General features: G+C 26.9%; 1 protein-coding gene across 5 annotated transcripts in view; it reads right to left on the bottom strand.

Annotated features, from left to right (window-relative positions):
* LOC122506950 (Krueppel-like factor 3) overlaps positions 1-25,862 on the bottom strand; it is a 461,038-nt gene that overhangs the window by 199,072 nt on the left and 236,104 nt on the right. The window contains exon 2 of one of the 5 annotated variants that reach the window (XM_043619400.1): positions 12,135-12,137. The exons of the other annotated variants lie outside the window; for them this stretch is intronic. Within the exon in view, the coding sequence (XP_043475335.1) occupies positions 12,135-12,137 (3 nt within the window). The remainder of the gene's footprint in view (positions 1-12,134; positions 12,138-25,862) is intronic. 5 annotated transcript variants of the gene reach the window in all.

The raw sequence follows: 25,862 nt of genomic DNA, 5'->3' as shown, positions 1-25,862 counted from the left end.
CTAAATAAATGTCCGGAGTTGTGTGCAATTCTGTTTATTTTTGTGGTGTCGATATTGAAAGTTTTTTTTCAACCTACTTTTGAAAATTTTTTCGAAAAAGAAAATATCAACTTTTAAGTATATTTTTTGCATTTACTCTCACCGCGATTTTTTTACTTCATTATTTGGGTCCCCTGAAGAGATACCTAAAGACATTTTCTATATATCTTTAGTCAGATTTTTTATATTTGTTGTTAAAGCCAAAAACGCACCCTGGGGCGAAAAGGTAAATAATGGGTGGGGCGAAAAGTTAAATGTATTTTTACATGTTGTTAAAAAATTTTTTTTTATTTTTCGTTTTTTTGGTTTTATTTGTTTAAACATTATTTATTTGACATTGGGCAAGTACTCTGTCAAAAAATAAGCCGGTTAACGTGAAATAAACCAAAAAAAATTTTTTTTTTTTGAAATTTCAATTTTTTAACTTTAAAACTATTCTAAAGCTTTTGTCAAATAAACAAAGATCTTTTATTTACTAAATTACTTGTTTACGTATACTTTAACTTTTCTACTACTTAACACCTATCAGAAAATAGTTTTAGTAGGCTAAAAATAGAATTTAACTTTTCGCTCCAGTCTCCCCTACTTCTTCAAAATTATTTTCATTATTTCAATTCAATTATTATTTTCAAAAATTTTTAACTACAATTTTACTTCATATCTATTATTTTTAATAATTTTTAAAAAAGTTCTTTGGCAATTTTCAAATATATTTGTTTACAATATTCAATTTCACGAAATTTCAATTATTCCTAAATTCTTTAATTAAATGCATATTAGAAAATAAAAACTTCAAATAATATAAAAGAAAATTCAATTAAACTTTTTCAAAAAAATTAATTTCAAAATTCAATTATTTCTAAAAATTCACGCTATATTGCTTTGAATATTTAATTATAATCTAAAATTTTAACTGGAATTCATTTTTATGAAATGAAAATCAATTTTTATTAAAAAATTCTACAAGAATTGAATTATTTAAATGCAAAAGTAAATAATTTATTGAATATTTAATGTTTCTCAAAATTCAATTCTCATAAACCATTTTAGTAACAAATTTTTAACAAATTGAATTCTTCTGTCGAATTTTATTAAAACTTGCATGAATATAATTACTTTTTTCAAGAAATTCAATTATAATTGTATGAAAAATAATTTAAACGCTGTAATGAGTTTTATGAGAATTTTCAAATTCATTCGTTTACAATTCAATTTTACAAAATTTCAATTATTCGGAAATTCTGCAATTAAATATATATTGAAAAATAAAAACTTGAAATAATTACAATAAAAATCCTATTAAACTTTTAAAAAGAATTAATTCTACATAATTTTTTGGAAAAAATATGAAAAATTAAGAATTTCAATGATTTTAGTTAAAAACTTTTTCAAAATTTAATTATTTCTAAAAGTCCACGTTATAATGCTTTCAATATTTAATTATAATCTAAAACTTTAACTGAAATTCATTTTTAAAACCATTTTTATTAGTAAATTCTACGAGAATTCAATTATTTAAATACAAAAATAAATAATTTATTAATTTCATGTTTCTTGAAATTAAATTCTCATAAAAAATGTTATTAACAATTATTTTAAATCATTAAATTCTTTGGACGAATTGTAATAGAATTTTTAAAAATAATTACATTTTTCGAGGAATTCGATTAAAATTGCATTAAAAATAATTTAAATTCTGCAATGAGTTTTATTATTTATGAAAATAATTGAATTCATAAAAGAATTTTATTATTTATAAAAATAATTAAATACCTGTTAAAATTTTATTATTTATGAAAATAATTGAATTATTACAAAGAAATGTATAAAAAAAATTTGTAAATAATTGAATTCCTGTAAAATTTTTATTATTTTTGAAAATAATTGAATGTTTGCGTAGAAATTTATTCAAATCTTTTTTTAATAATGGAATTCTTTTGGAAAATTTTATTGAAATAGTAGATATTGAAAATCATTGAATTTTTAGAAAACTTTTGAAAATAATTGAAATTTTGACAAGAATTTGATTAAAATTTTGTAAAATAATTGATTTAAATTCACTATAGTTGTTTCAAATAATATCACATAAATTAAACTAATAGTTGTTCCAAAAACAAACATTGAACTTATATTTGTTCCAAACAATAAAAATTAAACTAGTAGTTTTCCATACAATAAAGATAGAACTAATAGTTTGATCAAACAATAAAAATGGAGTCAATAGTTGTTCCAAATAATAGAGATAGTACTGATAGTTGTTATAACCAATAGTAAGTAAACAAAAAGTTGTTCCAAACAATGATAAATAAATTAATAATTATTCCAAGCGTTATAGAAAGACCTAATAATTCCAAATACACGAAGAGAGAATATATATTAAATTTTGTAAAAATATTTTCAAATTGGGGAAAAAGTGCGACAAAGCGAAATTTTGATATAAAAAATACTAAACTTTAAAAAAACTTATGTGAAATTTAGTATAATTATATCAAATATCAAGAATATTAATTAAATTTTAATATAACTTTAATAAATTTCACAAAACTTTTTTTAAAGTTTAGTATTTTTTATATCAAAATTTCGCTTTGTCGCACTTTTTCCCCAATTTGAAAATATTTTTACAAAATTTAATATATATTCTCTCTTCGTGTAATAAAAAAGGAGCTTAGGTTTGTTCTAAACAATAAAAGTTAATCAAATAGTTGTTGTTAATCGAATCAATTATTATCTCCTATTTTCTACATTTTCCACTCGTACAAAATTTCTAATTTCCCTAATTGTACAGTGAACCTCCTCTATAGTGAACTTGCCACTGAAAAAAAATCAGTTGAGAGCAAATTGGCTACAGAGAATATACGCAACCTTTTTGCTTTTTTTTCTTCTTTTTTTTCAAGTAGTGCGGAATTTACTATGGTTACTGAAAACAAATAAATGTCTCTTTTATGGGGTCTTTGAAAGATAAGATCTTCGCGAGAAAGAGAGAGAGAGAGAGAGAGGGGTTGGAAAGGGGGAAGATTCTTGACGCACAAAACGTTTGATTTTTTTTGCGATCGATATCACGCGAATTCCAATATAGTCTCTCAAGTCACGAGCAACTAACGGAATAGCGCGTAGAGAAGCTTCCTAGTTACGAACCCGAAGAAGGATGTAAAGTGCATCGTTTGCATGCCTCCCTCAACTTTTGTCGTTGAAAAAGAAGTTTTATCTAGTTGCCATCGGCGGTCATAGGGTTAACTTCGAACGCAGTTGCGGTGAAACTTTCGCGATGCTTATAAAATGCACGAATAGTGATCGCGTCGCGTATATACACGAAACGTTATACATTGACAAAATGTACATATATAGATGTGTGTCTATGTGTCTGCGTGTGTGTTAAAATGTGTGCAAAAATGTGGATACCCAATGGGAAATTTACAACTGGCGTAGTACTGCGCCAGCACTGGCAGCACTGGCGGCAAGGCTGAGAGCCAGCACTGGCATGGCACTGGGATGATAACGCCGTCTGGCGCTGCCGAAGTACTGTCTGTCAGTGCTGCCAGACAGCGCTGGCGCAGCACTGGACCAGTGCTGGCTGAGAATATTGTCGCAATAAATGCCGTATTGTTATTAATTAGTCGTAAATTCATAATTATAAATAATTTAACAACAAAATGGTAAATAATATTAATAAATAGTTATTATTTATAAAATATTTCTCTTCCTAAAGAAATTGTATTAAAGATGGAGACTAACAATGGATATAGTAAATGAAGTAGAAAAAAATTGTTTATAACATTTAAAAATTAAATAATAAACAATTACAGTAAGTGTGCATTAGATTTTCATATTTTAGTACCTAACGATTGGAATCTAGAAATATCGCAAACCTATGAAAATAAACAAAATTGCTGACGAGGGGAATCGAACCTACGACCTACGGACTAACAGACTAACGCTCTAACCACTATGCTAACGACACATGTGTACAGTAAAGTATTGATATCTCAGTATCATTCAGACATACAATTATTGAGTCAAAGATGAGAAAAAATAGGGATACGTTAGAAATAATAAATTGAAATAAAATAAATTAAACTAAATTTTTAATAATTAAATTAAATTACTTTATTCATAGTAAGAAGTATAATAGTATTTTAATAGGAACCAAATTATTATTGAGATTAAAGTTTAAATTTTGTTTATAATTTTAATTTGTTTAAATAATTTATTATTTACAAAGTTAGACAATTGTGTTAAATTGTTATTATTAAATTTAATAAGAATAAAAAATGAACAACTGAAAAGTAAAATATTAATTTTTTTCAATAAATTTATATTTATAAACATTTATAAACTTTTTTTATAATTTTTTTCAAGTTTATGTCAAAAAAGCAATGTTGGCAAAGAGCGTTGTGAACAATTTTTCTATACTCAGCCAGCACTTGCCGCCGTGGCTTGTCCAAGCTTTGGCGAAACAAAAATTCTGTACTGCGCCAGCACTAATTGTCGAGGCTCGGCTAGACTACGCCGAACAATCGTCTGAGTACTAAGCCAGTGGTGAACATCGGCACTACAATGGCATTTCCCATTGGGATAAACAAAATTTTAAGCAGTACGAGGGCGAGGAAAATTTTGTTTTTACTCTGTTTTGATTAAAATCGTTTACATTACATTCTTACAAAAATATCTATAAAACTGAAGAATAAAAATATAAAGGAAGAAAAGAACTGAACAACAAAGGATCTAAGGAACTAAATTACCCCAAAAAAACGATAAACACACGGATAAATAAATAAAATAAATAGCTGATGTATCTGATCAGCGCGCGCAATTCTACACCACCAGTTTGTTTTCTTGGCGACATATTTATACGCACCATAAGGAACTTGTGTATAGTCATCATTGCCATAAATCATGAATTTTTATTCCCCCCACCCCTTTCTTTTCTCCCATATAGTCGAAGAGTGTTAATTTGCAACTATGCAAAAAACTTTTTTCTACATTGCCGATGGCTCACAATATATAAATACACATATACACCTATATATACATAAATATATATCTACGCAATGATGTGAACGGTAATCCTTAATTATAGACGCAATTCACGCAAACCGTGACAGTCGATTAAGTTTTAGTTCATCTTAATCATGATCATTAATCAACGCTCTGAGAGAAGTACATATATATATAACTTCGTTATTTAAATCATTCATAGATCTCTGTGCGCAACACAACACTGTCAAATCGATATGTGTTCACAATTTTAACGTGTGATGTGTATATATATGTTTATTTCATCTTCTTTTGCGAATCTGCCGAAGAGCAGTCCGACCTTTAATGTGCTACTATCGCATAAATCATCAAGCCATTATGAATGTCAGTGTAGAAATGTAGAATCAAACGAAAAAAAAATTAAGAAGAAAAAAATTTTTGATGCAAAAAAAAAAATTAAAAAAAGAATCGTATACAGATCTTTTCGATTAAAATAACACTCGAAGTAGTGAGAGAGAGAGAGAGAGAGAGAGATATCATGAACAGAGATGCGAATAATAAAGTATACAGTCTCCACCCAGGTGATTTGCGGCTCAATTCGAACACTCCTTTTTGAGCGTTCATATTATAACGATGAGATGAAAGACAGAGAGAAGAAACCCTTTCATGCAAATGGCAAATATATTCTGGGATTTTAAGTTTGAATTAGAAACGGTTTTACTATTTTTACTATTGATACCTTTTTTACTATTTGAAAAAAATAAGATCCACTTTCATTGTTTGGAACAATTATTAGTTAAATTATCATTTAGATCAATTATTTGCTTTATTTTTATTCTTTGCAGTAACTATTAGACTTTTTCTATTCTTTAAAACATCTATTAGCTCTTTTTTATTGTTTAAAGCATAAGTAGTAGTTAATTTTCTATTGTTTCGAATGGAAGAAGAGTAAAAGACGAAGAAAAATAAAAATCGAAAAATAAATAACAAGGAAAATTGAAATTCGAAGAAGAGTACAAATTAAAGAAGAATAAAAACAAAAAAGAATAAAAGTCAAAGAAGGATAAAGAACGATGAAGAATAGAAATCGAAGAAGAATAAAAAGCGAAATAGAAATAACAGAAGAAGATAAATTAAAAAAGAATAAAAATCAGAAAAGAATAATAAACAGAGAAGAATAAAAATTAAAAATCGAGGAAGATAAAAAATCAAAGAAGAATTAAAATTGGTGAAGATAAAAAATCAAGGAAGAATAAAAATCGTAGTGGAGGGAAAATCAAAAAAGAATACATAATCAAGATAAAAATTAAAAATACCTAATCGAAAAAATAGAAACCCTCGCTATAAAGTGTGGATACAAATATACGCTGTTCTGAAAACAACTCCATGTCGTCACACCACAGGTGCTTATGGGGAGGAGTAAGACAAGAAGCTGCGTGGGTCATTACTTGGCGAACACCTAGGCATGACTTATGGAAAGATCGGACAAGAAATAGCCAGCTATGTCCCCGTGTCTTGAATGCATAATATTTCTCATGTTGTTCTACACCATCCTGAGAGAGAAACAGCATCAGCAACAACAACAACAACAACCATAGAAGCGTCGTCAGTACGTGAGCAATAATCACTCTCTCACGCCCTTCTGTTGCCGCTGTAATTACAATTTCAGTCGATCGACATTTTTTGCCTATAGCCTAAGAAAAAATATCTAATGCAAACTAGACTACGAGACAAGCGGAAAAATAGTAAAGGAAGAAAACATGCAACAAAATAAAAAAGCAAAAATCAAACAAATCAAATAAACAAAACAAAACAAACTAAAAAAAACTAAAACTAGAAAAAAGGAACCATGTTGTCTTAGTATCAGAGAAAAAGAAAATCTGAAATCGTTTACATCTTAAAACTTAAAAGTATGATTTTGAATTAAAATCATACTTTCAAATTTAAAATTCGGTCAAAAATAATTTTAGCAGGGCTAAAACAAAAATATAACAAAAATATAAAGGCTTCGAGTCAAATAAGAAACATTTTACTTAAAACTATAAATTAAATTTTTTTATAACTATAAAACATAAAGATATCGATCATTTTCTTCCGGTTTTATAATAATTAAAAATGGCCCAGTGATAAAATCATTATTTTACATTATAAAAATATCGTACTCCTTGAAAATTATTTTCATCATTTCAATTCAATTATTATTTCCAAGAATTTGTAACTAAAATTCTTCTAAATCAATTATTTTTAATAATTTTCAAAAAAGTTCTTTGACAATTCTCAAATTCAATTTTTTACAATATTCAATTTTACGAAATTTCAATTATTCGTAAATTCTCCAATTAAATATATATTAGAAAATAAAAACTTCAAATAATGTAGAAAAAAATTCAATTAAACTTTTTCAAAAAAATTAATTTCAAAATTCAATTATTTCTAAAAATTCCGAAAAAAAAATTTTATTATTTACGAAAATAATTGAATTATTGCAAAGAAATTTATAAAAAATTTGTAAATAATTTAAATCCTGTGAAATTTTTATTATTTTATGAAAATAATTAAATGTTTGCGTAGAATTTTTTTAAAAGATTTTAAATAATTGAATTCTTTTGGAACATTTTATTAAAATAGTAAATATTAAAAATCATTAAATTGAGGTAAGTTTTAAAAAAAAATTGAAATTTTGCCAAAAATTTTATTAAAATTTTGGATAATAATTGAATTTTTGGAGAAGAATTTTAATATTTCTAAAGATAATTGGAATTTTGACAACAATTTAAAAAAAAAAGGGAAATAATTGAATTTCTGCGAAGAATTTTTTTACTTTTGAAAATAATTGAATTTCTGCAATACTTTGTAATTTCTCCAAAATTAATTAATTAATTATAATTAATATTAATTAATTTTCTCTTAAGTCTTTTTAACTAAGATTCTTCTATAAATCCATTATTTTTAATAATTTTTGAAAAATTTCTTTGAGAATTTTCCAAATCATTTGTTTACAATTCAATTTTACTTTCAATTATTCGAAAATTCTTCAATTAAATATATTAGAAAATAAAACTTTTAGAAAAATAATTTCAAGTAAAAATGAAACAAACTTTTCCAAAAAAATTCCATTCTTCTACAGAATTTTTAGTAAAAAGTATGAGAAATTAAAATTTTTAAAGATTTTAATATGAAACCTTTTCAAAATTCAATTTTTTCTAAAAATTCACACTATAATGCTTTTAATATTCAATTTTTATCTAAAATTTGAAGTGAAATTTATTTTTAATTCAATTATTTAAATAAAAAAAAAAATTTCTTGAATAATTGAATTCTAATAAAGAATTTTGTCAACAAATTTTTAAATAATTGAATTCTTTCGACGAATTTTAATAAAAGTTATAATAATAATTACATTTTTCAAGGAATTCAATTAAAATTGTAATTTAAAATTCGGCATTGAGTTTTATTATTTATAAAAATGATTGAATTCCTAAAAAGAATTTTATTTACGAAAATAATTGAATCCCTGTAAAAATATTATTATTTATGAAAATAATTGAATTATTTAGAAGAAATTTGTAAAAGATTTGTAAATAATTAAATCCCTGTGAAATTTTTATTATTTTATGAAAATAATTTAAATGTTTAAATGTTTATGTTTTTTGTAATTTAAATGTTTGCGTTGAATTTTATTAAAAATTTTTAAATAATTGAATTCTTTTAGAAAATTTTATTAAAATAGCAAATATTACCCAATGGGAAATGGCCATTAGTCTACCATTGGTGCATTAATGGCCCAATATTGGAAGCCATTGGTTTTCTCTAGGTTTATTATTGGCACCCAATAATGGACCACTAATGGTAAAATCGTGGGATGTCCACGCCGATGCCAATAATTGGCAAACCATTATTGGCACATTATTGGCTGCCATTAAAAAACCAATAATAAAAAAAAAATTTTTTTATTAAATTTTATTAAATAATAAATTTATTTATTTAATTAATAATTATTTTATTTATTATTATTTATTATTATTAAAAATATTAATTTTTTTAATTAATTATTTTATAGAAATGGGTATTATTTTCTATCACATCGAAATGTGAATAACCCATTCGTTCAGAGTCTAAAAATTATTTACCTCACATCCATCAGTGCAAAAATAGGAGAGGACGGGCAGAATAAAATTCTACAAATATTCGTGAGAATGCTGCCTCTTTATATACTATTCAAGTTTCATGTTAGTTGCGAGAGAGTTTGAAACAACACCTCCTACGGAGCGTTGAGCGAACTACATACTTACTACATGATAATTTCTGCAGCGTCGGTAAGTAATTGTATGTAGTTCGCTCAACGCTCCGTAGGAGGTGTTGTTTCAAACTCTCTCGCAACTAACATGAAACTTGAAAAGTATATAAGGAGGCAGCATTCTCACGAATATTTGTAGAATTTTATTCTGCCCGTCCTCTCCTATTTTTGCACTGATGGATGTGAGGTAAATAATTTTTAGACTCTGAACGAATGGGTTATTCACATTTCGATGTGATAGAAAATAATAACCATTTCTATAACATAATTAATTAAAAAAATAATTATTTTTAATAATAATAAATAATAATAATAATAATAAATAAAGTAATTATTAAATAAATAAATTTATTATTTAATAAAATTTAATAAAAAAAATTTTTTTATTATTGGTTTTTTAATGGCAGCCAATAATGTGCCAATAATGGTTTGCCAATTATTGGCATCGGCGTGGACATCCCACGATTTTACCATTAGTGGTCCATTATTGGGTGCCAATAATGGGACAATAATGGAATGGTGGCTCCCATTATTGGGCCATTAATGCGCCAATGGTTTTTTTCCCATTGGGTAAAAATCATTGAATTGAGGAAAATTTTTGAAAATAATGGAATTCCGAAGAAGAATTTTATTATTTATAAAAATAATTTAAATTTTGACGAGAATTTTTTAAAATTTTTTAACATAATTGAATTTTTGCGAAGAATTTTATTACTTTTGAAAATAATTGAATTTATACAATCATTTGTAATTTTTCTAAAATTCTCCAAATTATATCGTACAATTTACGAACGAACCTTTTTAGTTTTTTCAAAAAACCTAGTTCGAGCCCTGTTTTAGTCAAAAGTAGAAAAAAAAATAATAAGTTAAGTAGAATTCTACTATAAATAGTATTCGTCAAAAATGGGAGAAAAGTAAGATTTGTTTTTATGAACCAATCTTCATCATGAATATACTTATAGGAGAAATCGATTACATCTCGACATTGGCCGAGGAATATCTCTATAATAACTTTATATCTATACATATAATTATATTCAACTTTCCTATACTCCATCGAATGTGTACTTTGCGAATAACCAGAATCTATAAACTTCTCGAATAACTATCAAAAGAACTAGAATTATATGATGAAGAAATTTCAAAACTCTCTACAAGTATCTATTTGCAAAACGTGTAATGTCCAATTGAAGGAACACGTAATTGCCATCAGCAAATATTTTCGGTTTTGCTGTCATTATAACTGAATTAATTACAACACTAATGAGGCACTTAGTGAACGTTTTTACGATGCCACGAGTGCGTGACGAATTCCCTCAAAATAACAACCGTACCTAATCGGATCATAGCTTATATAAAATTTATAAATAATATTAAATACGAATTTAGAAAAAAATATTTTTTTTAAATTTTAGAGCGTATTCTAAATACTATTCATTGTAAATTTTAATAAAAAAATTCCTGTTTACATTTCTAGAAGTCACTCGAAATTATTTTTAAAAAAAAGTAACTTGTAGGAAAATTTATTGCAAAATATTTTTGACCCTAATTGAAGGTGCTTTAGATTTAAGTGAAAAGCAATTTGTGTAAAGTTATATAAAGTTTAATGTACACGCGGCAAATAATGGCGACTAGAAAGGTCGTCTATGCATCAGGGAGAATGGGTTTTACCGTGATTATTGTTGAGGCACATTGTATATAGTTGAGAATAAAAAATTCACAAATGCTGGGAGTGTATTATTATTCCGTTATTAATCAAATTTTCTTACTCTGCGTCGTCTACTTGTCAGGTAGCGAAAATGGTAATTTTTTCCCCTTCGCGTCTAAATAAACACAGGGCGTTAATAAATTTATTTATTTCTTTTTTCTAACCGTGCTATTGAGGCTAATATACTTGGAAAATGATTATAAATGTTGCTAACTTATTTATCATGATACTAATTTTCAAAAAAAAATATTATAAAATTCACAATTTATCGGATTTTAATTTATCGACTAAAAGAAAAAATTTAAGACCTAAAGTCCTAAATTTTTTCTTTTGGTTTTTTTATTTTCTTTCAGTTGATAAATTAAATAAATTGTTAACTATTTAAGACTCGTGTGTCAACTAGGAAAAACTTGAAATAATAATTAATAAGGCAGTACAAAAAATAAAACAAGTAAATCGTGTATTAAAAACATCTTTTGAGAGACCTTTCAGAAGAATGTAATTTACATCTTTGGGAAATATTTTTTTTCTCCTCCTCAAATACAAAATGCATTTGAGGTGAAGAGAGTGTTTGATAAATCGATGATGGGGTCTCTTCGTGTGTCAGTAGATATTGAAATAATCACAAGATATAGAGAGAAAATCGACAGATTATTTGTTTGATACAGAGATGAGGATGGACATTATGACTCTTTAAGTCCCGTAGGAACATTACAATCTATAAACTATTTGCACCACAGTGGGTAAATTGTTTCCGGGTGTTGGGACGTCTCGCGCAAATCAACTTTTTCTACTTTAATATGTAGGAACGATTCGCTTTTTTTCAAAGTCTTTTTCTATATTACTGCTATACAGGAAAAATATGTGTATTTTGTATTAGGGAAGGCTCTCTCAATTTTCTTCAGTGATATTTCACTATAGAAATAAATATTCTCTATATAAATTTTAAATTCACAATATAGAGTATAGAGTGAGATGAAAAAGATACTTTTTCACTTTCAGAGAATACTGCAATATGCAGATGTTATACCTACTCACTCTCAATAATTTAATGATAAAAAATCTCGTCAGTACTTACAGAATAGATGAAATTGTCTTATGTACGATTGAACTCACCTGCTGTAACATAAAAAAAAAAATTTTATTAGACAAAACATACTTCAAACCATCAGCCACAATTAATTATTAATTAACTATAATAATCGTCGTATTCTATCCATTCTGTTATCTTATTATTAATAATTATCTTTATTTTTTAAGTAATTCAAAAATATTTTTATTTATCTAAAAAAATTATGTTAATACTTATTATTTATTCGTTTCTTAAAAAATTAGCATTTTGTAACAAACGTTTTAGGTAATTAACAAATGTAAATCCTGCAAAATATTTTTCTTTTTTTAATATGAAAAACTTAATTGTTTGATATTTTCTGCTTCTCAATTACAATTCATAAAAAAATTACAAGTTTTAAGTAAAAAAATGTTACAATTCAAATTTTGTTTAAATTTTTAATTTATTTTGGAAAAATATTAACAAAATTTCTATTTGTTAAAAATTATTGTAAAATTATTCAAAAACATCAACAACTTTTTTTTTAATAAATATTTAATCATTATTATTTTTCCACAGGAATCAAGATTTTCAAAAATTTCAAATTCAAACCTTTTTGAAATTTAACAACTCATAAGAATATTTATTATAAAACATGAAGAAATTGATTACTCCGAGTCGAAGACTCGGACTCATCGGTTTCTTCATTTTTTATAATAAATTAAAGATAACCGAGTCATAAGATCATTATTTTATACAATAGGAATATTTTTACTGTAATTTTTAAAAAATTATTTTCATCATTTTAATTCAATTATTATTTTCCAGAATTTTTAATTTTTAATTTGTTCTAATTTTTCTTTAAATTAATTATCTTTTATAATTTTTGAATAAGTTCTTTGAGAATTTTCAAATCTATTTGTTTACAATTGAATTTTACGAAATTTTAATTATTCAGAAATTCTTCAATTGAAATTTGAATACGTATTATTAAAAAATAAACACTTCAAATAATTTCAGAAAAAAATTCAATTAAACTGTTTCAAAATAATTAATTCTACAGAATTGTTGATTATAAGTATAAAAAATTAAGATTTTCAAAGAATTTAATTTGAAACCTTTTCAAAATTCAATAATTTCTTAAAATTCATGCTATAATGCTTTTAATATTCAAAAAATTATTTAAATATTTAAATAATTTGAATGATAAATATTCAAATCTAAAGTTTTAACTGAAATTAATTTTTAAATCATTTTTTATTAGAAAATTCTACGAGAATTAATTTATTTAAATGTAAAAATAAATAATTTATTGAATAATTAAATGTTTCTCAAAAATTAAATTCCCATAAAAAATTTTATTACAAAACATTTTTAAATAATTGATTTCTTTTGACGATTTTTAATAAAATTGTTAAAAACAATTACATTTTTCAAGTAATTCGATTAAAATTGTATTAAAAATAATTGAAAGTCTGCGATGAGTTTGATTTATGAAAAATAATTGAATTCCTAAAAAGAATTTTATTATTTATGAAAATAATTCAATCCCTGTAAAAAATTTGATTATTTATTGAAAATATTTAAATTATTGGGAAGAAATTTATAAAAAAAATTGTAAATAATAGAATTCATTTTCAATTGAGGAAAATTTTTGAAAATAATTGAAATTTTGCCAAAATTTTTTTAAAAAATAGAATTTTGCCAAGAATTTTATTAAAAATTTTAAAAATAATTGAATTTTGGAGAAGATTTCTCATATTTATGCATTTAACCTTTTTTTTTGCTTACAATAATTTTTACTTTTATTTTCAAAATATAATTTAATATGAAAATGAAAAATGTTTTTAAGTATGTTTATGTACCATAGAAAAAGAAAGCACACGCTATTTTAGCGTTTACTATTTTAGCTAGTATTAATTATATTTATCAAAAGAAAAAATACATTCAGAAAGACAATTGAAATATAAAATTAAAATTATACTCTACAATTAAGACCCATGTTAGTGTATCTCAATAAATAAATTTTTACTACTGGAATTTCATAGAAAATAAATAAGTATAAGATAATGCATTAAAGAAAAAAATACATTCTTCGCAATTCGTATTAAGAAACAAATTTAAAAATGAAAACTACACTGTCATTCGCATTACTCAAGGCGTATTATGGCCTGTCTCCATGATTACCTTCTAGAAAAATTTTCTTTGTATGGTATTTTTTCGTTATTGCTGGTATTTTTTTGTTCAAGATGTACATCTTGAGCAAATTATTAATTAATAATTAATTAATTAATTTTCAAGATGTACATCTTGAACAAATTATTAATTAATAATTAATTATATTATTATAATTAATTTTTTTATTTGTGTATTTTTTTGTTCAAGATGTACATCTTGAACAAAAAAATACCAGCAATAACGAAAAAATACCATACAAAGAAAATCATACCATACACAAAGAAAATCATACCATACAAAGAAAATCATACCGCACAAAGAAAAAGATGTATATCTTGAACAAAAAAATACCAGCAACAAAAAAAAATCCAGTAACAAAAAAAACCCAAAAACAAAGAAATATCCAATACACCTAAAAAATCTCAAACATCCTCCAATCAGGAAGAAAGTTACAAAATAGGTCACCATTTCACGTCCGCAATTCATTTCATCTCACCTCCACCACAACCATCACGCATTATTTTACCAACCAGTAAACTTCTCTAGAAAAGGAGAATAGTAAAACCATATAATATTCACACCAAATGAAATGCCGACAATATACATCTGTCTCCCTACCACTCACACAAACAACAACAACAACAACAAGTATTGTTTCAGCTTGCGCCACTTTCATGTGCTGAACAGCGAAAAAAACGGATATTCTCATATTATTATAACTAAAGAGAGCACAATTCCAATGCGTCATATGCAAATGCAAACTATCGTTTGTCGGCAAAATCCATTGGCGTGCCAGTGTTTACTGAATAGCATTCTAGAAAAGGGTGGACAACAATCGCATATAGGAGGAGAAAATAAACGAAAGTGTTCGCGATAATATCGCCGCGGCAAAGTGGCAAACTATATAGCGAACTTGGCAAAAGTTTTCTTTTATGCCTCCTCCTCTACTCTCCACCATCACTAAACCAAGAAACGATAAGATCAAGGGGTGCTAGATAGATAGAAAACGGTGACAAATAGCGCGTAGTCCAGGCGCATTTTCACCTTTTTTTTTCTTTGCCCATTCTCTCTCTCCTGTCCCCCAACAATGATTAATGTCCAGCTCTTGACTCACGGTTTGTTTCACGCGCTCTCTTATAGGGCCTAACCGTGTTTGCAAACCGTGTTTGTATCATCTCCCTCTCTTTTCTGTTATCACAAAAGAGAAAATGGTGGTCTTGAAACAAACGTTCGCCAACAACAGAGAAAACGTTATATCCCGGAGATTAACGGTGTAGAATTTTATAGCATTTTATGGCGTTATTTATGGCAGAAGGTTTATTCATCTGAGCTCGACGCTTTTGCCTTTGGAAAAAGAAGAGAGAAAAATAATGAAAAAAAAGAAGAAGAAGGAGAAGGAAAAGTACATAGGTGTGGCCTGCCATCGCGATGAACGCAACTCAGTTACAAGATGATATTCATAAAACTAGAAGGAACTGCTATTTAATGTTACGTCAACACAGTATAACGTAATTAATTTTCTCAAGCTCTATAGGTTTGGCGAAGAAGAAAAAAGTGGGACATTTTATTGCCGGGGATCATTGAACTTTTTACAGAATAATTACCGGTTACGTCAAAAGTCATTTTATGCCTCTTTTGAAAAAGATATTCCCCTTTTATTAGACAGAGAAGGAAGGTTTTTCCAATCCAGTCTAGATTATCCAAACTGAAATATTAAGCTTTTAGTAAAGTATAATCAGGGTTGACACAGGTCAGGGAAAAGTCAGGGATTTTTATTAAAAGTACAGGAAAAAATTAAATTTTTAGAATTCATAAGAAAGTTCTGAATTTTTGGTATCATTTTTATTTTTCTCATAAACTATGAAACTACCACGAATTCTAATACAAAACCTTTAAAAATTTTTTCTATTTCCGAAAAGAATGAATTTTTTTTTAATATTATTTAATTATTTCAAAAATTTTAACGCAATTATCTCGATAAATAACAAAATTGTTCAATGAAATTCAATTATTTTTAGGAATTTAAATAAATTCTTTGTAAATTTCATCACAAGAATTCAATTATTATTAAAAGTAATAATATTCTTCAAAGAAATTTCATTATTTTTAAAAATGTTAACGAATATCACGTCAAGAATTCAATTATCTTTACAAAAAGCAAAATTTTTCGCCAAAACTTCAATTGTTATCAAAAATTTAAATATAAATCTTTGCAAAATTTCAATTATTTTCAAAAGTTTTTCGCAATTCAATAATTTTCAATATTTACTATTTGCATAAAATTTATCAAAAGATTTAATTATTGAAAAAAATTTTTGATAAATTTCTACGAAAACATTTAATTATTTTCATAAATAATAAAATTTCATTTAGTAATTCAATTATTTTCAACGCAGAATTTCAAATATTTTTAATACAATTTTAAATAAACTCCTTGAAAAATGCAATTATTCTTAAAAAATTTATTAGAACTTGAGAAAAGAATTCAATTTTAAGAAACATTCAATTATGCAATAAAACAATAAAATTCGTTCCAATAATTCAAATATTTTCATCAATAACATTTAATTCGTCACAGAAAATCAATTATTTTTAAAAAATTTTATGTAATTCTGCAAAAGAATTCAATTAGCTTGATGAACAACAAAATTCTTTTCATAAAATCAATTATTCTAAGAAATTTTAATAAAATTCTTTTCCAAAATTCAATTATTTTGATAAATATCAAAATTCATCACAAGAATTCAATTCTTTTGAAAAGTAATAAAATACTTTGCAAAAATTAAATTATTTTCAAAAATTTTTTACAAATTCTCGTCAAGAATTAAATTATCTTTGTAAATAGATAGCGAAATTCTTATCAAGATAATTCTCAAAAATTTTAATAAAATTCTTGGCAAAATTTCAATTATTTAAACAAAATTTAATAAAATTCTTCGCATGAATTTAATTATTTTAAAAAATTTTAATACAATTCTTTAAAAAGTTTTCAATTATTTTCCAAAATTGTTATAAAATTCTTTAATATAATAAATTACAATAAAATTTTAATTAAATTCATTAAAAGTAATTAATTCAATTATAATTTTTCATAATTTTAACTAACAATTCTTTAGAATTAATTTTTTTTTTTTTTGAAAAAGTTTAATTGAATAATAATTGAAGTAATTGATTTAAAGAAGAATTTTATTTGAAAATTGTAGAAAATAATTTTTAAGTCATTACAGTAACAATATTCTTATAATAATAAAATAATGATTTTGCCACTCAGTCATAAGTTGTTCATTTTGAAAATGTTTGAATTTGAAATTTTTTAACATCTTAATTCCAATGAAAAAAAAATTATGATTAAATATTTATTTTAAATAAATCTATATTGATGTTTTTGAATAATTTTACTTTTCAAGAAATTTGTAAATAAATGTAATAAAACGTTTTTTTGAGTATCTAATAATTATTAGAGTGAATCAAAATATTTTTTAGGCTCAGGGAAAAAGTGAATGTTCTGTCTGGAAATCAGGGAAAAGTCAGGGAAAAATAAAGTTAAATTTTTGTGTCAACTCTGCAATTGGAGTAGGGGAAAAATTTCTTTCAAATGATTTTTAGCAAATTTTGTATAAAAATTAATTAAGCCTAAGAATCCTCTCAATTCTTTTAAATTTCTTGGTCGTGGACTAAACCCTCTTTAGGGGTTTTTGAGAAAATCTTGAAAAAGTACACAAGAAAAAACGATAATTTAATTTTAGGAATCTCCTAATTAAATAGGAGCCAAGAATATTCCCTACTTAAATTAAGTGGCCCCACTTAAATTAAGTAGGAAATATTCTTACAATAAGATTGATATTTTTATTGTAAGAATATTTCCTACTTACACACTAAAAAAAAAGTTTTACTTTTAGCCCGTTTTCGAGGCTGAATTTACGGTGTAAACGGAGTCAGCCCCATTAAACAAGGACAGACTTATGTGAAATACATGGGCTGAATTTAAGGTGTAAACGGAGTCAGACTTTTTTTTTCCTGTGTAATTTAAGTGGGGCCACTTAATTTAAGTGAGGAATATTCTTGGCTCCTATTTAAGTAGGAGCTTCTTAAAATTAAATTATCGTTTTTTCTGTGTACAAGATACAAGACCGTGTTTGGTATCCGCTCATCTCTTTAGAAGAATCCCATTCCCATTTATTTCCGGTTTTTAATAATTGGAGTAGGGAAAAAATTTCTTCCACATGATTTTTAGCAAACTTTGAATAAAAATTAATCAAGCCTAACAATCCTCTAAATTCCTTTAAATTTCTTGTTCGTGTAAAATCACTCTATCGAGATTTTTAAGAAAATCTTGAAAAAATACAAGATCGCATATTCGGTATCGTGAAACAATATCTATATATACGGATACTGATTAGTCGCTTATACCCCAGGTGGAATAGTCTCGATACAAATAGATCGGTCGTTACTCCGTTTGCTCTCTTAGTATATTTCCATAATATTGCCTCTCTCCTAACCGTATGTGCACAAGGCGCACAAGGAGCGCGCCGCATAGTTAGTGGCACGAGTTAACATTTGACGCAGTTGGAATACTAAAGTTGTGTGTCTCTTACCTCGCAAGGGACCGAACCCCGCCGAGGTCCCGGGACTCAAAGGTTGTCTTCTGTCTGATTTGCTTCGTTATGTGAGGGACACGCGTCCCATTCGTACCACGAGGCCGATCACGACTCAAAGATAACGAATAGGTAACGATCCGATTATGTTTCCCAGATGAAGCCAATTATGGTAAGACAAGGGGGAGGAAGAAAAGGGAAAAACATTTCTCCTCTTCAAGTTGTGGTATGGTGCGCATCACTATTCGCGAACGAGTTACGTCAAAGACAGGTGAAGTCCACCCACACTCTGTGGATCGTTACAATGAATCTCTGTACTACACAACCATACGCACTAAAAACAGATTTTATTTCTAATTTACTTCAAATCGTCTGTTTTGTGAAACGAAAATTCCTCTCTAAAATTAGTTGATGTAGAAATCGTAATTCTCTAGCAAAAAAAAAATCGAGGCATATATTCTTCGGAGGAATGTGTTCCAATTTTGAAAGTTACCTCTCCAGATCTCGCGACCTGGCGTGACAATGCAACGGCGGATTAGAAAGAAGAAGAAAAAAGCGAAGAAGCTGTTTTCTAGCGAGGCTGTTTGTATATCTGTATAGATATATTCTTGACATTCATGTACGGTGTGCGCGCTACTCGCTCGAGACTAAATGTCGAAGGCCGTTGGCGCAGCAAAAGAAGGAATCAAATCCGTTGATCGTGTATTTATATAAAGGTACAAAGACTGTGGTGCGCATATGGATTTGAGAAACTCCCGTTGGTGTTGGTGGTGTGTATCTCTATATGTACATAAGAGATCAACCGGGCAACGATAACTTCGTGCACACTCGGGGCACACGTACGCCGTAGCATCGCGCACGAGCTCAAAATTTACGGCACGCGAGCCGATCCATCGGTTTTCTCCTCTCCAAAGCCGCTCCTCTTCTCTCAACTCCATCTTCTATAGGAGTTGCGCAACCAAGAGTGCAATAGTGCGCGCTCTCTCTCACTCTTTTTTCTCTCTCGCACTTTATCTCTTCTCTCTCTCTCTCATATCTTTTTTCCTCCCTCACTTTTTCACACTATCTTTTTTTTCTCTCTTACTTTCACTCATTTATCTCTTTCTCCCTCACTCACTCTCAAAACGATAGAGAAAGAGAGAGAAATAGAGATCTTTTTTTTCTCTCTCACTCTAAAAACGAGAGAGTGAAGGAGAAAAAGAAAGAGAGAGAAAGAGAAGAAACACAGAGAAAAAGAAGAAAGAACAGAGAGAGAGACTGAAGGTAAAATAGAGAGAAACAAAATAGAGAGAGACAGAGATAGTAATAAAGGGCTAAACCGAGAGAGGAATAGAGAGAGAGAGAGATCGATATAATACGTGTCAGTTAATCCTCCTCCTTCCACCTGCACCGAAACTCATGGTTGTCCCCAGCGCGTCGTAATGTTGGTATCGCCACCACCCCCTCTCACTGGCATACATACGTTGTACCGCTCTTGATTAATGGGCTACCCGCTTTATCCGACGTGTTTCCTACACGCTCGCGGCATTGTCGCTTCTCCCGTCGACGCATAAATCCGAATTCCGAGTTCAGCCCACCGTACCTACGTATGCGGTCGGGAGATGTAAGCGACTCCCCGGGAAAAGTCATGACACGGTAGTCTGTTACGAAAACAGAGTGAGAGAGAGAGAGAGAGAGAGAGAGGGAAAAGAATCCCTTGTCCTGAATTCCACTGGACCAGTAAAGATGGTCCCGATTGAGTTAAAGGCCGTGTTCTCCCTCTCTTCTCTCTTTTTTCCTATAAAAAAAAATACCGCACACGGTGTCTCATGTTCTTATCATAAACAGGTCACTTTCGATAAATTAATTGGACGATATTTTAGTTTTCAATTTATATTATAGATTCCTAATTGCACTAAAATTGTTTATTTTACATTTTAAACTACATTGTAGAATAGCTTTTAATCCATAGCGTAAAACAGTTTTCAAAGTGTATTGTAAAACAGCTTTTAATTCCTATTGTACAACTTTTAATCCGCATTCCAAAACACCTTTTAATCTGTATAGTAAAACAGTTTTGAAAGTGTATTGTAAAACAGCTTTTAATTCTTATTGTAGATCAGCTTTTAAGCCCTTTTGTAAAACAGCTTTTAAGCCCTTTTGTAAAACAGCTTCTAACCCATTTTTTCTGCTGTCCTGTATTAATTCTTTTTTAAAATTTCAAAATCGGAGATGGCCACTTGATGGAATAAAAAGGCCAATAAAGAAGAGGAGAAAATTTCAAAATATGACAAAAATTATTCACAAGGAGTCGATCGTAAATTATATCAATTATAATTCCACAAAATGATGTATTTTTAGAATATCAAATTTCATCCTCGAGAGATGGTATTCAAGAAATAGAAACGGATTTTGCAACGTGAAATGAAGATACAAGTAGAAGTGTGTGTGTGTGTGGTTTGTAAAATGCGCCCCCGAGCTATCATGGGTAACTGAATCAATTCATTCCCGCACTAGGTCGAGGCGTAAAGATTTCAATTGTCGAAGGCGGTTTTGGCCTCGAGAGAGTTCAAAACTTGAATAGACGGAATATTAATACACAACAGTCACGTCATAATCTATAAAAATTCAATACACCTCCAAAGAAAATTTGCGATCCATCGAAATTGCCTGTTTCATAGCAACACAAATAGCAATAATAATAATAATAATAAGCATTAAGATGTTCAAAAAATTGAAATTCAAACCTTTTGAAATTAAACAATTTATAAGAATATAATTATAAAACATAAAGAAATCGATCACTCCGAGTATTCGACTCGGAGCACTCGATGTCTTCATGTTTTATAATAATTAAAAATGACCGAATAATAAAATAATTATTTTATATTATAAGAATATTGTTACTGTATGTAACTTCTTCAAAATTATTTTCATCATTTAAATTCAATTAATATTTTCTAGAATTTTTAACAAAAATTCTTCTTTAAATCAAATATTTTAAATAATTTTTGAAAAAATTCATTTGAGAATTTTCAAATTCATTTGTTTAAAATTCAATTTTAGAAAATTTCGATTATTTAGAAATTCTTCAATTAAATATATATTAGAAAATAAAAACTTCAAATAATGTTTTTAAAAAATTCAATTAAACTTTTTCAAAAAAATTAATTCTACAGAATTGTTAGTTAAAAGTATGAAAATTTCACATTTTCAAAAATTTGGATTTGAAACTTTTTCAACATTCAATTATTTCAAAAAATTCATGCTGTAATGTTTATAATATTCAATTATTATCTAAAATTTTAACAAAAATTCATTTTTAAATCAATTTTTATTAAAAAAATGCTACGAAAATTCAATTATTTTAATAAAAAAAAAAATAAATTACAAAATAATTGAATGTTTCTTAAAATTTAATTTTTACGAAGAATAATAATAGAATGTAATAATAATAGAATCAATAAATAATTGAATGTTTCTTAAAATTTAATTTTTAAGAAGAATAATAAAAATTAACTACTTTTGGAAATGTTTAATTTCTTTTAAGGAATTTAATTAAATTTTTAGTAAAATTTATTATATTAAAGAATTTTATTACAATTTTTTAAAATAATTGAATTCCTAAAAAGAATTTAAATAATATTTTATGAAAATAATTGAATTCATGTGAAGAGTTTTATTAAATTTTCTTTAAATAATTGAAATGTTGCCAAGAATTTTATTAAAATTTTTGACAATAATTTAATTCTTGAGAAGAATTTCGCTATCTACTTAAAAAATAATTTAATTCTTGACGAGAATTTCGAAAAAAATGTTGAAAATAATTTAATTTCTGCAAAATATTTTATTACTTTTCAAAAAAATTGAATTCTTGTGATGAATTTTGATATTTATCAAAATAATTGAGTTTTGGAAAAGGATTTTATTAAAATTCCTTAAAATAATTGATTTCATGAGAAGAATTTTCTTGTTTATCAAGATAATTGAATTCTTGTGCAGAATTACTTAAAATTTTTTGAAAATAATTGATTTCCTGCGACGAATTAAAAGTTATTTATGAAAATATTTGAATTATTGTAATAAATTTTTTTTTATTAAATAATTAAATGTTTCTTAGAATTGAATACTTTCGTCAAGTTTTAATAAAATTTTTAAGAATAATTGCATTTTTCGAAAAATATATTTAAAATTTTATTTAAAATATTTGAAATTCTGCGTTAACATTAATTGACTTCCTAAATTAAATTTTATTATTTATGAAAATAATTGAATGTTTTAATAGAATTGTATTAAAAAATGTTTCCAATAATTAAATCTTTTGATGAATTTTATGAAAATAGTAAAAATTATTGAATTGCGAAAAACTTTTGAAGAGAATTGAAATTTTTCAAAGAATTTTATATAAATTTTTTAAAATAATTGAGGTTTAGTCGAAAGATTTTACTATTTGTAAAGATAATTGAATTCTTGACGAGATATTCGTTAAAATTTTTTTAAATAATTGAACTTCTTCAAAGAATTTTTCTCCTTCCGAAAATAATCGAATTCTTGTAATGAATATTGTTATTTATGAAAACAATTGAATTTTGCAAAGAATTTTTTCGAAATCCCTTACAATAATTGAATTTCTGTAAAGAATTTTGTTATTTATCAAGATAATTGCATTTAAACTTTTGAAGTAATTAAATAATATGAAAATATTCTTTCTCATCTGAAATAGAACATTTTTTTGAAGGTTTAGTATGAGAATTCGTCATAGTTTCATAGTTTATGAGGCAAACAAAAAAGATAACAGAAATTCAGAATTTTCTTATGAATTCTAAAAATTTAATTTTTTCCAGTACTTTTAATAAAAATTCCTGACTTTTCCCTGATTTCCCTGACCAATTCTACTTTTCCTGACTTTTTCCTAACCTGTGGCAAACCTGACTAGGCAACGGTTGCTAAGTAACGGCTTCCTTGGCAACCGTCTCCATAGTAACCATTACCATACCAACCGTTACCAAAGTAATTAAATTTATGCTAGCTAAAGGGCCGTTCAGAAAATACGTAACGCTTTTCGGGGAGGGGGGGGGAGTCAAGCTATTTGCCAAAAAACTTTAACTAAAAAATGTTGAAACATGAATAAAAAACAGAAATAAAAATAAATAAAAATACATAAAATAAATAAAAAAATAGCAAAATCAAAATAAAAATTTCCAGAAATAAAGGAAGAATAATTACAGTACTTTCATAATAAAAAAAATATTTCCGCGTTCACCTGCGAGCGCAGTGTTAAAGGTACGCTCGATCGCCTCTCCGCACGAGAAAGAGAGAAAGAGAGAGAGAGACTCTGCTCTCGAGGCACAGTCGCCACTCCCGCGCGGTACCACCTTCGCGACATGCCGCCTTTCCACTTGCATGTGCGCGCACGAGTATGGCGTTATTATCAAAGGTCAGGTGGAGGTCGCGCGGCCAAATTACCATACTATAGGTCACCGCCTAGGGAGAGAGCGTATGCCAAGAAGCAACACACACATCGTATATTTTCCACTCCATGCGCATCTAGAGTGCCCTGCGTTGTATTTATATTTTATATATCTATATATATACATACAAACATATAAAACCACCATGCGTAATTTATTTCAATTTCTTCATCGTGAGCCTCGCCTTTTCTGATTGGTATAACCCGTCGTCCTTTCGCCTTTTGCACGAACCAACGGAGACGCGACCAGATTGCGATCACCTCTGCTCACATTGTGCAATTTTATGTTAAAACCTTATCTTGATGAGCAGGACGCCTTGTTTTTGATTTTAGCTTAGAATGTAGTATTATTTTTTTTTTTTGTATTTTTACAAACACTTTAAGCCCTTTTAATTTTTTTAGTAACTTGACTCTTGGAATTTTTGGTTAATTGGAACTTGAATCAATGGTGGCTTCTAATTAGTTGTAATTTAAATTCAGACTGGCTCGACTCAGTGTTAACTTCAATTAATAGTATTTTAAGTCGGGGTTGACTTCTATCAATAGTATTTTGAATCAAAGTTAGCTTCAATTAATAGTATTTTGATTCAATTTTCAACTTTAATTAATAGTTTTTTGAATTAGTGTTAAATTCAATTAATAGTATTTTTATGCACTTGTTGCTTCAATTAATAGTTTTCTGATTCACTGGTTGCTAGAATTAATAGTATTTTGAATCGGACTTGGCTTCAATTAATAATTTTAATTCAGTGTTAGCTTCAAATAAATAATAGTCTTCTTAATTAGTGATAACTTCAATGAAAAAATATTTTGAATCAGTGTTAGCTTCAATTAGTAGTAGTTTGAATAAATGAATAAAATAATTCGTTTGTTCGCACAATTTTTTTCTTTTGTCGGTATAAATCACTGATTTACCTTTCGTGGAAATTCAATTAATTGCCTTTAATTATGTCAATTTAGGAAGTATCGTTAGCCGTTGGTCTCTAACTGAAGTCACGCGAGCCTCTCGTGACGAGCTCCTTTTTATCAAATTATTTATGGTTGTACAGTGAAAATAATAATTTCACGTTGTTAAAGTGTTTTAATTAACTCATTAATGTCATAGTTGTATGGAAATTTTTTCTACATTGTTTTTTATCCTTTTTCTACTTCTTTTTTTTCTATTCAATTTTAATCTTAGTTAATAATTACTTTAATTATAATTTTAATTAGTAATTAATTTAATTTCAATTAGTAATTAATTCAGGTTTTAATTAATAATTAGTTTGATTTTAACTAATAACTAATTTAATTTAAATTCGGTTTTTTATTTCTATTTTTGTTTCTTCTTAAAATTAATTACCTTAATTTTGATTAATAATTATTTTAATTTAATTGTTCATGTCTATTTTTGTGTTTTGTTCAATGTAACGCATTTCTGTCTCCGTTCATCTCTCTATTTTTGTCTCCCGTCACAGAATACGAAGTTTGCCTTATTGGTAACAAAGAGCATGCTGTGAAGTACTTTGCTGTGTCATTCGATCACAATGCCATGACAATCCGTTTATAAATGTTATGAATAGTCTCGCGTA

This window comes from Leptopilina heterotoma, unplaced genomic scaffold (genome assembly GCF_015476425.1).
Source record: "Leptopilina heterotoma isolate Lh14 unplaced genomic scaffold, ASM1547642v1 Lhet_114, whole genome shotgun sequence".
Taxonomy (NCBI): domain Eukaryota; kingdom Metazoa; phylum Arthropoda; class Insecta; order Hymenoptera; family Figitidae; genus Leptopilina; species Leptopilina heterotoma.
The sequence above is the reverse complement of the archived record's forward strand: the minus strand, read 5'-3'. Positions and strand labels throughout refer to the sequence as shown.